Source organism: Herpailurus yagouaroundi, unplaced genomic scaffold (genome assembly GCF_014898765.1).
Source record: "Herpailurus yagouaroundi ecotype Mexico unplaced genomic scaffold, PumYag 210, whole genome shotgun sequence".
NCBI lineage: Eukaryota > Metazoa > Chordata > Mammalia > Carnivora > Felidae > Herpailurus > Herpailurus yagouaroundi.
Window position 1 is genome coordinate 24,566,695 of NW_024412441.1, and position 15,883 is coordinate 24,582,577.

The 15,883-nt window shown below is 39.2% G+C and overlaps 1 protein-coding gene across 1 annotated transcript in view; it reads left to right on the forward strand.

Annotated features, from left to right (window-relative positions):
• MRPS9 (mitochondrial ribosomal protein S9) overlaps positions 1 to 15,883 on the forward strand; it is a 69,098-nt gene that overhangs the window by 18,773 nt on the left and 34,442 nt on the right. The window contains exons 3-4 of the mRNA XM_040454124.1: positions 13,794 to 13,856; positions 13,942 to 13,972. Of these exons, the coding sequence (XP_040310058.1) occupies positions 13,794 to 13,856; positions 13,942 to 13,972 (94 nt within the window). The remainder of the gene's footprint in view (positions 1 to 13,793; positions 13,857 to 13,941; positions 13,973 to 15,883) is intronic.

Consider the following 15,883-nt stretch of genomic DNA (forward strand, 5'->3'; position numbering starts at 1 on the left):
CCTCCTCCGCTCATGCTCGCGCTCTCTCTCTCTCTCTCTCTCTCTCTCTCTCTCTCTCTCAAAAATAAACAAAGATTCCAAAAAAAAAAAATTAAAAAAAAACAAACAAACAATAAAACTGGTTCTCCTCTCTCTTCTTGGGACCTGTGTGCCCCTGAGTAACTGTTGTCAGCAAGAGGATCCCACTACCCAACTGAGTTTACCACTATGGCATTTTTGAGGATCTTTACTACCTTTCTGGGCATATGGGGCATATTTAGCTTATTGAAAGAAATAAATTCCTTCAGTGGTTTTGTAATTCTGTCTGAGAAGATAACCATTTTCACACTGTTAGTATTAAAAATTAACTGTGTTGTTTGGAGTGGTTATTTCATTGCTTAGATACTTAATCAGAATATTAGTTTGGGATGTTGAAAATACTTTCAAGAGGATTTAACTTCTAGGTAGCAGACACAGTCTATAATTTAATTCATTTACCTGCTTGAAAGTCTAGGCTCACTGTGTAATTTTCACATTGGTAAATTAGGTGCCATTATATTCAGATTAAACGATTTGTTATTTTATATATTTTAGAAATTGGTTTTTCCGTACTACTTATCCAATTGCTAAAATAATGATAGCTGAAACTATCTGTAAAATGTACTTAAGCAAAAATATTTAAGATTGAAAACAACTTTCATATATGAAGATATCTTTAAAATTTGTTAAGGTGTTCGCCACAGACACACATGGGTGTCTCCATCTAGCGTATTCTTTTTGTATTATTAGAGGAATCTAAAAGGATCCTATCATTCAGTCAGGTTGAAACAATATGTTTTGTTCTGGCTCTTACAATGTAGAATTGCTTTCCGGAGAAGAGGTATTTAAAATCAGTATGTGAATGTGAGAGGTGACAGCTTCTCTGTACTTTTAAAACTGCATGTGTGTATGCAGATGGTGAAGGTAACTTGTTGTTATTTTGTGTCCTTTTGCTAATAGAATATAGTAAAAATCTCACTTAGATTTAGCCAATAGAGTGATAAAATCATGAATTAACATGAAAGCCATCCAACTGCTTCTTTAAAATTTTCTAAAATGAAGCGGAATTTCTTGTGTTGTAAGGAATACATATATCTACGGAACATATAGGACTTTGTTGTTAAATTTAAGTTGGTTGTTTTTTTTTTTTAAAGAGATTCATTGTAGTTGAAGTGATGCTTTTGAAAGATGCAGAACCTGGAATCAGGAGATTCCTTGCAGTGTCACTAACCACTATAATGTTTGGCAAGTCACAGCACTCTGTCACTTGATTTTCTCATCTTTAAAATAATACCTGTTTGCCTACCTCAGGATATAAGTAGAGTATGAGATTAATGCAGCGTGTTATTGTTCTCATTACTGTTAAATGTCATAAGTAAAATCTACTATAATTTGAATCATTCACTAGTTCTCTAATTACCTTTGTCACACACATCTCCCATCCCACCTAAGACTGGATGTTGAGGAGAATAATAGGAAGTGCCGTTGAGTATATTGATTTATCACTGAGTGGAGCCAGAGATTGCGTTGTAGCCACAGGTTGGATTTGGTTTCACCTAGCACACTGCCTAAATGCCCGTGTGGAAGTGAATGGTGACCCCAGTGACATAATTCTTCCGTGTTGGACTTCCCTGCAAGTGATTGATCTGCCTCACTAAGTCTCACATTTAAATCAATTAGCTCTGGGCATTTTATTAAATTTAGTGGACTGTCTTTGGCATCTAAGTAGATGTAAAAGCAAAAAAGGACAGAGACAACCAGCTCAATTCTTTAACCAAAGAATTAAAATTATATATACCTATTGCAGTTCCTGTTTGTGTGTGTGTTTTCAAACCTATTATTTGTGTTTGAGATTTGGCTGTATATGTAATCTGAAAGAGTATTTAGCTGATGAGTTTTATGTAGCGTTTCCATACTGACACAATGCTTAATTATTTCTAAAGACAAAACCAAATAAATTTCAGATACCCAAAATCAGGAAAATGCTTTAAACTTCCAGATAATCTTTTGGAAGAACACTGTGATTGCTTTTACATATTTAGAAGTTGTAATGCTTTTTTGTAATGTGTTTAAGAATTGAAAACCAGGTACAGTAATTTTTCTCTTATTTTATATGATGAGGAAATTAGATAATCTGCAAAAGTGAAGTTTCCAGATAAGGGAAACTATTTTTAATTATTATCTGTAATGAAAAATACCACCACTTATCAAAAACCCCCTATGTATGTGCAAGATGCTGTCTGGGAGCCTGGTATACATTACCACATTCAATCTTTATAAAAACCTTATGGGGTCAGTATTTACTGTTGAGGAATCCTGGGCTGGCCAGGTCTTTCTGTATGCAAAGCCTGTTTTTCCACACTTTCGAAGATTAATTTTTTGGGTAACATTTTCTAAAATAAATGATGGTCTCCCCAGCCTTATTTAGCAAAGTATAGGGAGTGTAATTTAACCTTACTACGCCTCAGGATTTTCCTTTTAGCATGGTTGTTGAGCTGTGATAACCCTGACTGTGGCTCGTCGTTTCTGTTTGTCCCTGTACTGAGTGGCCTGGCTATGCTTTATTGCTGATCCCTGCCATCTCCTTTCCTGTCAAGATGTCTGTGAGTCTGCCTCTGGCTGCTCTCCCCTCCAGCCTTCTGGCATAACTAAACTTGTTAGGCCTGAGAATTAAAACTAACAGCCACTGAACTTGGCGTGAGGACCTGCGTGTCCTTCCTACTAAGTAAAATCATGAATTTATTGTCGGCTAATTCAGCTCTTTGTAGGCATTTTTCTGTGGATTTCTAGGTTTAGAATTTGATTGCAGAAGGCTGAACTTGAATAGAAATCTGGCCCTACTGAGTGCAGCATATAGAATATGTGAAATTATACCTTGCTAATCTTACATGCTATGTATGTATAGCATGTATAAAGGCTTTTAAAAAGAGTACAGGGGCTCCCGGGTGCCTCATTCGCTTGAGTGTCTACTCACTTGAGTGTCCACCTGATTTAGCTCAGGTCACAATCTCACGGTTTGTGAGCTCGAGCCCTACATTGGGCTCTGCACTGACAGTGCAGAGCCTGCTTGGAATTCTCTCTCTCTGCCCCTCCCCTACTTGCATGTTCTCTCTCTCTCTCTCTCTCTCTCAAAATAAACTTAAAAAATACTTTAAAAAAAAGATTACAGTTGTGGATTTGCAAAATAAAAAGAGGTATATGTGTTATAAAATTTTCTGAATGAAAATAATTCTTGTCACTTTTAATATTTACTTAAAAGTTACATTATTTAGAAGTTTATTATTAAAGCTACAGCACTGTATATTGGCATTTTTTTGTGTGTGTGCAAAATTACTTTGCTGTATTTAATGCTCAATCTTGGTATTGTATTGATGTGAAAAAAATTTTTAGTTTGTGAAATAACAAACTAACTAGAAAGAAATTAGTCATGGGCAAAGTAGATTTTCTGCATTTCGAGATAGTTTAATTTTTGCCTACTATTTTAAGTTCTTTTGAAAAGAAAGAAACCACTCATTGCACTTCCCCACTGAACCACTATGATGCTACTTTACCTCCGGCAGATCTGAGAGGGTCGGTCCCCTCTCACAGTCAGTAGTGTATATGGTCACTTGCTGGAAATACTTAAATGCTATGCTGAATGCTTTGAAAATCTGTCTTAATCCTGTGGTTCTCAACTCCTGTTCCTTAAACCTTTCACAGATTACTGCCAAATGTTGATCACCATGTAAAAAACATTTTGGTCTATAAACCGTACGGTTACCATGAGGAGGATTGAACTGTCAGATTGAATAGTGAGCCGAGTGGGTTCTGTATTCAATGTGAAACAGTTCCAACTTGGCCAAGAGAAGACTATGTGTACGGAGACTGTAAAGAAATAAGCCCCCAGCGTGTAACGGAGGCAGGGCTGCATCTGCTTTCCTTAGTGACCCAAAGCAAAAGGCTGGTCCAGTGACATTGTAACACATTGTTATGCTAGAGTAGACAGTGGGTTACGGTTATTTCAAAATCATGCTGTCAGCACCCAAAGAAGTTGAGGACCACTGCTATTTGCATTTCCCTTTTTGAATTAAGTAGTATCGCTTAGCAGTTTTAAGTTGGAGACATTTCGGTTGTGTTAAACGTTATGGATACAGAATTGCACTTGCTTTTACTAATGTCTTTATTTGGGAATTAAAAGTTAAGTTCTACATTACTATAGCATTTCAGGAAAAAAGCCAGCAAATTGATATATAACACTGCTGAAGTCTACCAATTACTTTTTAATTGGTATTATAGACCTCATTCTGAAACCAGAATGTTTTATTCTCCTAAGTGTGAATATGCTGTATGAAGTTTCTCTAATTGATTTGCTGTGCCCATTCCATTTGATGTATCATTTTTCACAATATTTCATAATTTGTGCTCACTTCTAATGAACAGAGTCGTTAGGACAGGCATGTCTAAGTACAACTGACAGCTAACATTAGGTGCCAGATGCAGTTTATAAAGCTATGTAGAACTGTAGAGAACAGTTTAAATAAATTAGCACCTGTACATTAGTCTCACTTGCTGGTAATTTATAAGCGAATCAGTAGAGATGACATTTAGGTAAGTCATTGATCAAGTTAACAGCTGCAAACCCACTGCCCAGCTGGGATACCTAATTAATAGAGATTGCATTCCTGACCCGGTGCTCCTCCTGGGTTGAGCCTGCAGTCCTTTTATACTTTGATTTAAGCCTAAGAATGTAGTTAAATACTTTGCCTTCGTTTTAGAGAACGCTTGAATTACCCAGTGTTCTAGTTAGACACCTAGAAATGTAAGACACATATTTACGAGATGAGAATTACCTTACTCCGTGACTTACGTGGATGAATTTTTTTTTAATTTACATTCTTTATTTTTGTCAGTATTTTTTTGTTTTAGATTCAGGTAAACCATGCTGTCCAATAAATATTTTTAAATCTTTATTTTATTTCGAGGGGGAGGGCGGAAAGGTGGGGGGAGAGAGAGAGTGAGAGAGAATCCTAAGCAGGCTCTGCACTGTCAGCGCAGAGCCCGATCTCACAAACCGTGAGGTCATGAGCTGAGCCGAAATCAAGAGTTGACTTAATCGATGGAGCCACTTAGGTGCCTCTAAACTTTTAAAGGCATTAAATGTATGCTCCACTTTTTTTATTTCCAAAAGAATCAGGATTTTTGTGGTTTGTTTTTTTGTTTTTGTGACAACCAACTATTGAACCTACATCATGTATATAATGTTTTTTTTTCAAATTTGACGTAACACCTAAGATTTAAAATACCTAAGAACTTTGCCAAGTTGAATTCCAGAACTTAATATAGGAAATGTTAATCTAGAACTTATTATAAGAAAATACTTTTTTTCCTCCTATCCCTATGGCTCAGAGTTTCTTCTGAATGAACTTAAGTCTGAAAGATTAAGTCATCAGCAACCTTAAATCAGAGTCAGGCAATGATTTGGCATCTACTTCAGGTGTATAATCGTAGACATTGATGATGTTTGCACACGAGTGTCAACTACAAGCTACACCCAGAATCTGGTTCCTACTAAGAAAAGGTTCTCTTGAAACCCAAATGCTAGCCTAAGACAAGTACCGATGTTGAGCTAGTAATACTGTTTTCAAGCTTCTTGAAGAAAATTGATCCCCTACTGATACACAGTTGGCCTTTCCACAGCACAGGGTTCAGCGGTGCCAACCCCCTGTAGAGTCGAAAATCCTCAGAGAACTTCTGACTCCCCTAAATGTCACTTAGCTACTTATTAATGGCCTCCTGTTGACCAGAAGCTCTATCGATACCTTGTATCGATACAGTTGATTAGCACATACCTTGTATGTTGTGCGTATTATACACTATGCAGTTACAATAAAGCAAACTAGAAAAAAGAGAGTGTTAAGAAAATCACAAGGAAAATACATTTACAAGTACTGCACTGTGTTTATCAGAACAAAACTCCGCGCATACCAGAGACTCACAGGAATTGAAACCTGTGTCGTTCACTGGTCAAATGCATATATTTCTGTTTTTTGTTTCTGTGGAAGAATTGGCTGTTTCTTAGTTTATGTAATAGTTTTTTATGCAGATTGCTTAGAAATGAAACAATGCTTATTTCAGATGATTAGGAAACTTCTGTTAATTCTACTGTAGTTGATACATGTGGTCCAAGTGGGCTAAACCACAGTTCGGATGCGAACTGCCAGTTCTCCTCTAATTTTAAGATACTTGAGGTCCTAGGCCATGTCCTGCTGGTGCTTTTTCTCTAGTGCCCAGTAAGTGCCACACATGTGCCAGGAACCCTGGAACATTACAGGGGACGAGTTTACATTAGCAGAGAGTCACATATTTCTCTCACCGCCTCCCTTCACTGATTTTCTGGTTGACTTAACCTCCCCTCTCTTAACATTTCAATTCTCCGTTTTTTTTATCATGCTAATATAGATACTTCTGAATAACATCAGGAAAACTTTTTTAAAAAAGTATTTTAACACTTTCTTTGCCTTTGTTTCTCATTTTTGTTTCTCGTACTTCTAAAACTTTCCCAACCAAATCTTTACCTTAATTTAAAATTAAAAGAAATTTTTTTAATGTTTATTCATTTTTGAAAGATAGAGAGACAGAGGACAAGCAGGGATGGGGAGGAGAGAGAGGGAGACCTAGAATCTGAAGCAGGCTCCAGGCTCTGAGCTGTCAGCACAGAGCCCGACGCAGGGCTCGAACTCCCGAACCGCGAGATCATGACCTGAGCCAAAGTCAGGTGCTCAACTGACTGAGCCACGCTGGCGCCCCACCTTAATTCAAAATTTTGTGTGAAAAAGCCCTTCTGCCCCTAACCATTCTTGCTGCTGCTTCTTTGTTATACTTATTTGAAATACGGTCCTTAGCCTTATGTTGAATTAGGAATAGTATTGTTAGGTATTGTGTATTTTGGGAAGCCCCGAGGACTCAAGGCGTGAGCCCGTGGAAGACTTTATCTTCTGTGAGATATTTCTCAGGTGCGGGGCAGAGGCTGTCGTTTTAAGGAGTGAGGGTGAAGCTGTATGCCATCTGCAGGGAGAGCTTGGGGAAGTCTCTCGAGCCTGTGGCTTTGGAGACAAACTGATTGAAGAAGCCAAAGGGGCAAATTAGTGGCGGTATGGAGAGAGGTGGAGAGGTAGATGCCATATTTGGAAGGGCTTGCACAAATCCCTTTCTGCTGAAGTGTCAGGTCCCTGTGCCCTAACAGACCCCCGTAGGGGTTTGGGATGTGCCTGCCTGGCCTTGATTACACACAAGTCATCCTGGTCAAGGAAGGTGAAATCTTATCCCTGGGTAAGGAGACAGTCTGAAAGGCAGGAAGCAGGAAAGCTGTCATGTTCCCTGGTGGGTCTCGCTCTCGTTGCAGGGGCCGGTACCCTTACAGCTGATGGCAGAGCTTCTGTAACGAGATGGCAGTGACTTGGGTGACACCGTGCTCGGAGGTTGGTGCTGGCACAGCAGACTGCAGCGCACACGCACGGTCTCGTACTTTGCAAACGTACACAGTGTCCAGGAGCGGTGTCACTACCAGCAGCGGTAGAGAAAGCTGATGGGTGCCTGCCTCCCCTCACCATTTCTGCCTTTAAGGTGGCGGTGGGGACCTGGACTGAATGCGCTGCAGACACTGGGAGAGGGTTCCCTGGAGGGCATGTTGCAGACGAGGCTCTGTCCTCATGGGCTCTGGAGGACGACCTCGTTCCGTCAGGTGGGCGTTCCGAGGCCACAAGAAAGGAGGGGATGCTTGTCATTTTGGTTGTTTTTTTCTTCCTTTTGCTTTGTTCCTAGGAGGAAAGAGGTGCAAAACAAGCAGGAGTTTTCAGTGTTGGTCACAACTCGGTATTTACATCTTTTTCTTTCCAGTAGCAAGTTAAGATTAACTGGAAAGGAACAAACGGGGGTGGCAGGAGCCGCCAACTGTAATAAGGGCCCCTGAATTAATAAACATTACAAGAGGACTAATTGGGTATCTGTGGAGTCTTGTGATATTACTTTCATTTTCACCCCACGTGAGTGTTCGTGTGTGTATGTATATGCCTAGGTTTTGCTGCCACTTACTGTATATAAATGTTTCTGCCTCCTGTCCCCAGCATTCAAATTCAGGCAGAAATGGGGTATAGAATCCAAGTTCTGAGACACAGTTAAGTTAAAGTCATTCTGGTTAGTAGCAGAGGGCCTCAGTGGTATCAAGAGAAATGTCAGGAAATTCGACTTTCTACAGCTTTCCCTGATGCTGAGTTCCCCATCCAAGCCCCCAAGGAATCAAATCACAGATCCAGAGTATTAAAATGCCCTCACCTCACAGAAGAGAAAACTAGGAATGGCTATCAAGTTCATTAAAATGAACTAACGTTAAAAGTTTAGTTCCTCAGTCACACTTGCCACGTGTCAAATGCAGCATGGCCACGTGGGCTACTCGCTGTCGTATCAGCCAGCACAGATTATAGAATATTTCCATTATCAGAGAGACTTCCTTTGGACTGTGTTGCCCAGAAGGTTGCTCCGTCATTTCCCCCCAAGTGAGAATTTGTATTTTTTGCCTTGTCTTATTTGAAAGAAAGAGAACACTTTGGAAGTATAAGTAATACCATTCTGTGATTTCATTTTATATTGTCTTTCATTAAAACAATTCAAAATACCTGAAATATTGGTTTTGAAAACAGTTCAGAAATACACTGAAAGAATCAATAGAGATTTAGAAGTGTAGACAATAGTTGCTTATATCTGACTGAAACAGCAGTTGCTTGTATCTGACAATGGTTGCTTCTATCTGAACTGAAAACAATTTCAGTTCAATTGTAAAAGAATAAGATTCATCACTTGTATGTGTGTATGTATCTGTGTATACACACACACACACACACACACACACACATCTATGTGTTTATGTAGGTATATGTAGGTATATTAAACATGGGGGTAGAAACCAGAACTGAAAAAGCGAAATATTCTAGGCTAATAGCAATAGCAGTAAACATGAATTTGTATACTTTTTCCTGTGAAAATTTCAGTCATACAGAAAAGGAGACATCATTGTACAATGCATACCCGATGACCGTCACCTAGTTTAAATAACTTGACATTTTGCCATATTTACTTCACCTTCATATTTTGTGGCTGAACTACTTTCTCTTAAAGTCAATTACAAACATTAGAGTATTTTAGCCCTTCATGCATGAGTGCATATCTCCAAAAAATTGGGATGTTTTCCTGTACAACCACAATACCATTATCACGTTTAACAAAATTAATTTGAATATAGTCTGTAGCAGGGTGTGAGAACATTTATATATTAATCTGTATTTCAGTTTCCCTAATTGTCTATAAAATGTTTTTTTTCTAGTTGATTCACTTGAGGACTCTGCAGTCAATTTGGTTCTTGATTTATCCCTTGAGTACAGTATTACCCTTCTGTCTGTGGTTTTGCTTTCTGTGGTTCCAGTGATCTGTGGTGAATCCCAGTCCAGAAGCACATGATCCTCTCTCTGCCGTATCAGAAGGTCATTAATAGCCTAATACTACGTTACAGTGTCTACATCACTCACCTCACTTCATCCCATCGTGTAGGTATTTTATCATCTCAGACTATATTATCACCTAATAATATGGTGAGGAATTATGAATTAGTAAATATGTGTTAAATTGCCTTTAGCTGAGATTTTTTTTTAAGACAGTGCTACTTTTCCTCATCCTTTCAGGAAACTGCAGAGTATTTCTAGCAGATTCTTTATTGGCTTGCTTTTATTTTTTTAAAACTGAGATTGCCTGTAAGACGTAGACGCCCCTTGCAGTCAACACTTTATTTTCGAGTTCTGCCAATTAACTTCCTCGTGACTTATCTGAGTCTTAGTTTTCATGAGAAATCCAGCTGTGGGATGGAATTCTTTACATTTTCATTCTCTCCTTGGACTCCTAAGTTAATGGTAAGTTTTTTATTTGAAAATGATGCCAGTAACAGCTTGAACCGAATTTGAAAGTTGGTTGGATTTCCCCCCTGTAATTATGGAGCGCCCACCCCCAGCTGAAGAGCTGTCCTTTAGTCCTCCCCGCTAATACTCTCCCCCAGGCCTGGAGTCAGTAGCCCCTTGGCCAAGATGTCTGACCAGCCTTGTGTCCGACTGTGGGAACCAGGCCTGAAGTCTAGGTGGCCCACAGGTGCTGTAGGCTCTTGGTGGCCCTGCTGAGACCGGTTAGATTTGGAAAGATCTGGCTTATTTTTTAATTTTTAACATTTTCCTCAGCTTTTTATTTTGACATTTTTCAAATTTCCAGGAAATTTGAATATTCAACGAATACAAACATGCACATACATATATACGTATACTTTTCACATAGATTTGCCAGTTAACGTTTTGCCACATTCCCTTTCTCTCTGTACATTAAAGCTTTTTTTGAATAAGCCGTTGAAAATACAGATATAACACTTAACCCCTAAATGGTTCAGCATGTACCGCTAAATACATACAACCTTTATACCATTTTTTCCGCAATACCACTATTGTACCTAAATGCAATTATAATAATTCTATAATGTCATGCATTCTATAGTCTATACTTAAATTTTCTCAATTTTCTCCCAAATGCCTTTATAGCCAGCTAGTTTTGTAGAACTCAAGACCATTTGTCTTCTACAGTTATCCCACATTCTGGCTTTCTACTTCTTTGTGATTAGATTTAGAGTATATACAGATAGTTCTCCCCTGATATTGTGTACTTCTTGTTCCCTCACACCGGGAGGCACATCGTGAGTTTGTTCCACTTATTGATTGTACATCTTATCCCTTGGTTAAAACTAGTAACCGCTAGACCTCTTTATTGTAAAAGGAACTTCTTCCCCGCCTTGTAACTGGCAGGTAATCTCTAGGTGATACTTTGGATTCATTTGAATATTCCATTCCCCAGTAACCTTTCAGCCAATGATTTTAGCATCCACTGGTGATCCTTGGCTGAAATTGGTGATTACCTTGAAAGTTATAAAACAATGATTTTCTACTTCCGCCATTCCTTCTATTTTTATTTAACTGGTATTCTTTCATACAGAGGCTTTCCTTTTCTCCTCGCCCCCTACTTCAGAACTCTGGAAAAAAGAGAAAGCCAGTGAGCCTGTGTGTGTGTGTGTGTGTGTGTGTGTGTGTGTGTGTGTTCACAAGCACACTCTTCAACATGTGCATATTGAGCATGTTACAAGGCATAGTCATTGTTCTTTTTGATGTTCACGTTGTCCCAGGTATGGCCAGTGGGAGCTCCTTGAAGCTGGCTTCTCTGTCTTTTTGAGCACTTCCTTGTTTTCTGGCACAGGAAAGTGTCTCAGGCTTATTTTATACTTTTCCTGCCTAAGGCCTAACCATTTCTCTGCCATACGCTGTTCCTTGTACTAAGAAATTGTATTTAGGGGCGCCTGGGTGACGCAGTCGGTTAAGCGTCCGACTTCAGCCAGGTCACGATCTCGCGGTCCGTGAGTTCGAGCCCCGCGTCAGGCTCTGGGCGGATGGCTCGGAGCCTGGAGCCTGTTTCCGATTCTGTGTCTCCCTCTCTTTCTGCCCCTCCCCCGTTCATGCTCTGTCTCTCTCTGTCCCAAAAATAAATAAAAAACGTTGAAAAAAAAAATTTAAAAAAAGAAATTGTATTTAGAAACTAAGATCTGGATGCTAGGGGCCACCCATTGTTCCTAGAGTTTCATTGCTTCTGTGCGCTTTCAGGGGACACAACTAAAAATGAGTATCTTTTAAATATTAGAGGGATAATGTAGGAAATAATATTTTTTAAAGATCATGAGTGTGTATTGATTTGTCTCATTCAAACTGACATTTCTTTTTATTTGTATCTCCTCTACAGTAAAATTTTGGTCACTGTAAAATTAATATATGTATTTACTTTATGCTATGTAAGATACACATAATATTTCAGAATTTTAGTATTAATATTCCTGACACTAAGCCTTCCAAACAAAGTTGGGGATTTCTTTGCAGTTGTTTTTGTCATTAGAAGTTAGGTTTATTTGTTTATGTCTGCATTAAGTTTTAGAGTTTGTTTTGAAAATTTTAGTCTTTAATGTATATGACATATTGACGCTTCAGAGGACTCGTCCCCATGCCCCTCACCTGCTGCTGCCCACCCCTTAATAGATGATGGTTTTTTTTAGTTTCCACTTTACCTTTACGTGTGGAAAGAAGCCGATGTATATCCCCCCCCCCCCCCCCATTCCTATGTGTATTACCTTATTTCTTTTTCTTACACCAGGTCACACTCTAAGTACATTTCTTTTGCAGCTTGCTTTTACCTTTTTTTTTTTATGGCTCGAGTGCTTGATGGCAAGGGTGTGCCATCATTTATGCAACCAACCTTGGCGGGGGGTGGGGGGCGGTGCTGAGTGTTTCTCATATTTTATTGTTATACATCCATGAATAAGCTGTATGTTGGTTTTGCCTGTGGGGGTGTAGCTTGTAAAGGAATTCACCATGTTTTTTCTTCTAGTACTTGTTTGATTTGATTCTCTGTGTTTAGGCGTCTGACTCATTTGAAGTTTATTCTTGTGTATGCTGTCGGGTTTGCATCCACTTTTATCATTTTCCAAATGGCAGTCAGTTCTCTCAACATCACTTATTAAAAAGTCCACCTTTTCTCCTTCAGAGAAGGAAGGCAGAGGAGTCTCTGGTTTTAGAAAGAAAAAAAGTTCACAAAATGAGCCCTCTGATGTTTGATCTAAGAGTGTCTTCAGTGTCGGTTTTATTGCCAAGAGGCCGAATGGGAGAATGAAGCTCGACCCAGAGTCACAGACGGGCTCCCTAATATAATGGAATTTACAAGCCCCAAATTACAGGCCCCTACTTTCGGGGACAGATTCTGGTCTAGCACATTTCCTGTGAGGGCGGGCAGAGAGGCCCATCGTGAGAACAGCCTCTCTAAAAGAGCAGCACTGTGTTTCCATGAGCTGCCAGTTCATTTAGAGTTCAGATACAGAGCTAATAAGATCCAAGGCCACAGACTTCTCATCCGACACCCTTCAACAGAAATGACAATGCACATGGTTTGCTTTTCATTGTGAGGAGCGGTGTTGGAGAAGAAGACGCTGGAATGAATGGCTTACGCAGTTGTCAAGGTGGCGGCGTACGGGGAGGCGAGGGGCATTTGGAAACGTGGGGGTGAGATTTGTCATAGGCACCGGGGATGTTACTGGCATAGGTTGTGGAGAAGGGCCGGCGTGCTGAGTGACCTGCAGTCCAGGGGAAGGGGAGGGCTGCCTGCACCAGAGCTGTCCCACTCAAAATGCCAGTAGCATCCCCATTGAGAAACAGACATTTAGGAGAACTTGGCTGGAAAAAATGTAGCTTAAAAGCCTCTCACAACTTCTAGGAAGAGTTCAAAGAGTGTCAGAAAACGTCGGGGCTGTCACGGTGGATGAGACTTAGAGCCTGCTCTTTTCGGTGTTCAGTCTTTGATATTTGCACCGCCAGCGGGGAGTTCGAAGGGGTGCTCTTGCGCACAGAGGTTGCAGACGAGTGCCTCTCGTTTGCTTTCAAAAAAGAGAAGTTTGCGTTATCACCTCCGTGTTTCAAAGTTGTTAATAACCAGTTTAATAGTTACAAATTATTTTTATTTGGGGGGATGTGGATGTGGTGATTTTACTATCCCATTGAAAAGATTATGAGATGAGATAATGTGATAATGTGTATGAAACTCTTACTTTGCAATCTGGCATGTAGTAAGCACTCAGTCACTTGTGTTTATATTAACTGTTAATGAACCTTTGTGTGTCTTTTCAGAGAGCTATTGCTTACCTTTTTCCAAGTGGTTTGTTTGAGAAGCAAGCCAGGCCAATAATGAAGGTAGTTATCTTAATATTTTTTAAAAATTTCACTTCGGTTTCTATGTTACAGTAATTTATCTAATGCACTTTAATTTATTTTACAGCATCCTGAACAGATTTTTCCAAAACAGAGAGGTAAGTTGGCTCAAGAATGAATGAACAGCTCTTCCTGTACTGCAGTGTTACGTTGCGTATCTGCAGCCTCTCGCACATGGTGGAGATGCGCTCCTGTGTCATGGCCATCGTGAAGTCAGCCAGTGATATTTTATACCTAATGAGAAATGACTGCAATTTACGAACTGTTTTCTTAAAGTAAGTTATATTACAATCAGGTCAGGTTAGAGTTCGTGCCTTTACTAATGTCATACTAATCCGTTTGCATTCTAATATGCTTTTTTGAGGAAGAGTGTGGAACAGATCTGCTGAAGCCTAATGCAGTTTTTTTTTTACTTGAAAATTTAAAATTTTTGTTCATTTTGGAAGCATATTTTCACTGAATATAGATCCTCCCCCCCCCTTTTGATCTTTCCTTACTTTATTGATATAATTCCATTGTCTTTTGTCTTGCATTGTTTCTGATGAGCAGTTAGCCATCATTCTTGCCTGGCCCTCTGTTTTCTCTGGCTTCTTTTAAGCTTTCTCTTTATTTTTTAAATGTGTAAAATTACATCTTGAAGAAGACATACAAACCAGGAAATCATGTATTTATTGGTTGTCAGTTAATTTAAAAAGTACTAAAGCCAGAAATCACTTCTTAAAAACACTTGCTATTAATTTACATTTATTCATCAATCTTTTCCTATAACCCTAGAGGGTATTTTTCTTTGAGTAGGTATCTGTTTCTCCCTGTTTCTCTGGCATAACCCTGCTGTCGTTGACGTATCATCAAAGTGTTTTAGGTTTGGTTTCCTCACGGTGGAGCACAGAACTTAGACTTTCCAAGAAATCTGAGTGCAAAATATTTCTTCACTTCTGCAGACTTTTTCTCTAACCACACTGAAGATGGACAAACTTGGTTTTTTGGTAACCTGCCTTTCAGTTTTTCTAAAGCATTCAACTTCGTTTTCATAGATGCGAAAACTGTCTTTTCTGTTTCCACTCATATTTCATCCGTTTATGTAATACTTAACTCAGGTAACTACAGAAGGAGGTACAATTGTAATAAACGGGTTTGGGAACGAACACAACTGACTCTTAGTAAGCATGTAACTCAGCAGCAAAAATGTGCCCGATAGAGAAGAGCCCAGTAGCCGCAGATGCTCGATGTGCAGCTAGCATTCATTACTCAGTATCTAATTAGAGCTGATTAAATAGAGATTGGTAGGAGAGCAGATATTTCTATAAAAAATGTATTTGCGTTGCCTTGATACTTCTGCTAAGTCTTAACCTGTGTGCAGAGCCAGGCCTTCTTTCATTCTGCTGCTTCCCTTCTCTCTTCGAAATGAGAACTTGTATTTTGAATCCCGTTACAAGTGTTAGGGGTCTTTTTATAAATACATTCTGTCTTTTTATATTTTCTCATTTCTTTGACATGGTTGATTGTAAACTATAACACCAATTCAATTAATAGCTCTTGGAGACATCATACATGAAGGCTGTGTTACAAGTACAGGTCAAATTTAAAGATGCAGCTCACTTTAGAAATAAAACTGCATATACAAGGCATACACACCCAAACCTAGTGGTGTTTCTGTAAATGTGTAACTGATTTTTTTTTTCTTATTTTTAGTGGCTTGTCTATTTTTCAACCTCACAGGCTCCTCACTTACGCGTCTTCTTCTCTTTGTTCTGTGTATCTCTACTCTTTGCATCTCTTATGCATCCACCCCTCTGAGGCTGTTTCTTTCAAATCTCACCAGCTTCTCAGTATTAAAAGTTTGTTATTACATCACTTGGAATGCAACGCTGAAACTTCTAGAGATGCCTGCAGAATGCTTGTTATTTTGGAACTGTGTCAGTAGCAGTAGGATTTTATTACACTGCAGTTAACTGTATTTAAACAGGACTCCTTGAGAATTAGCAAATTTCCTTTTGCCACCTACCTAC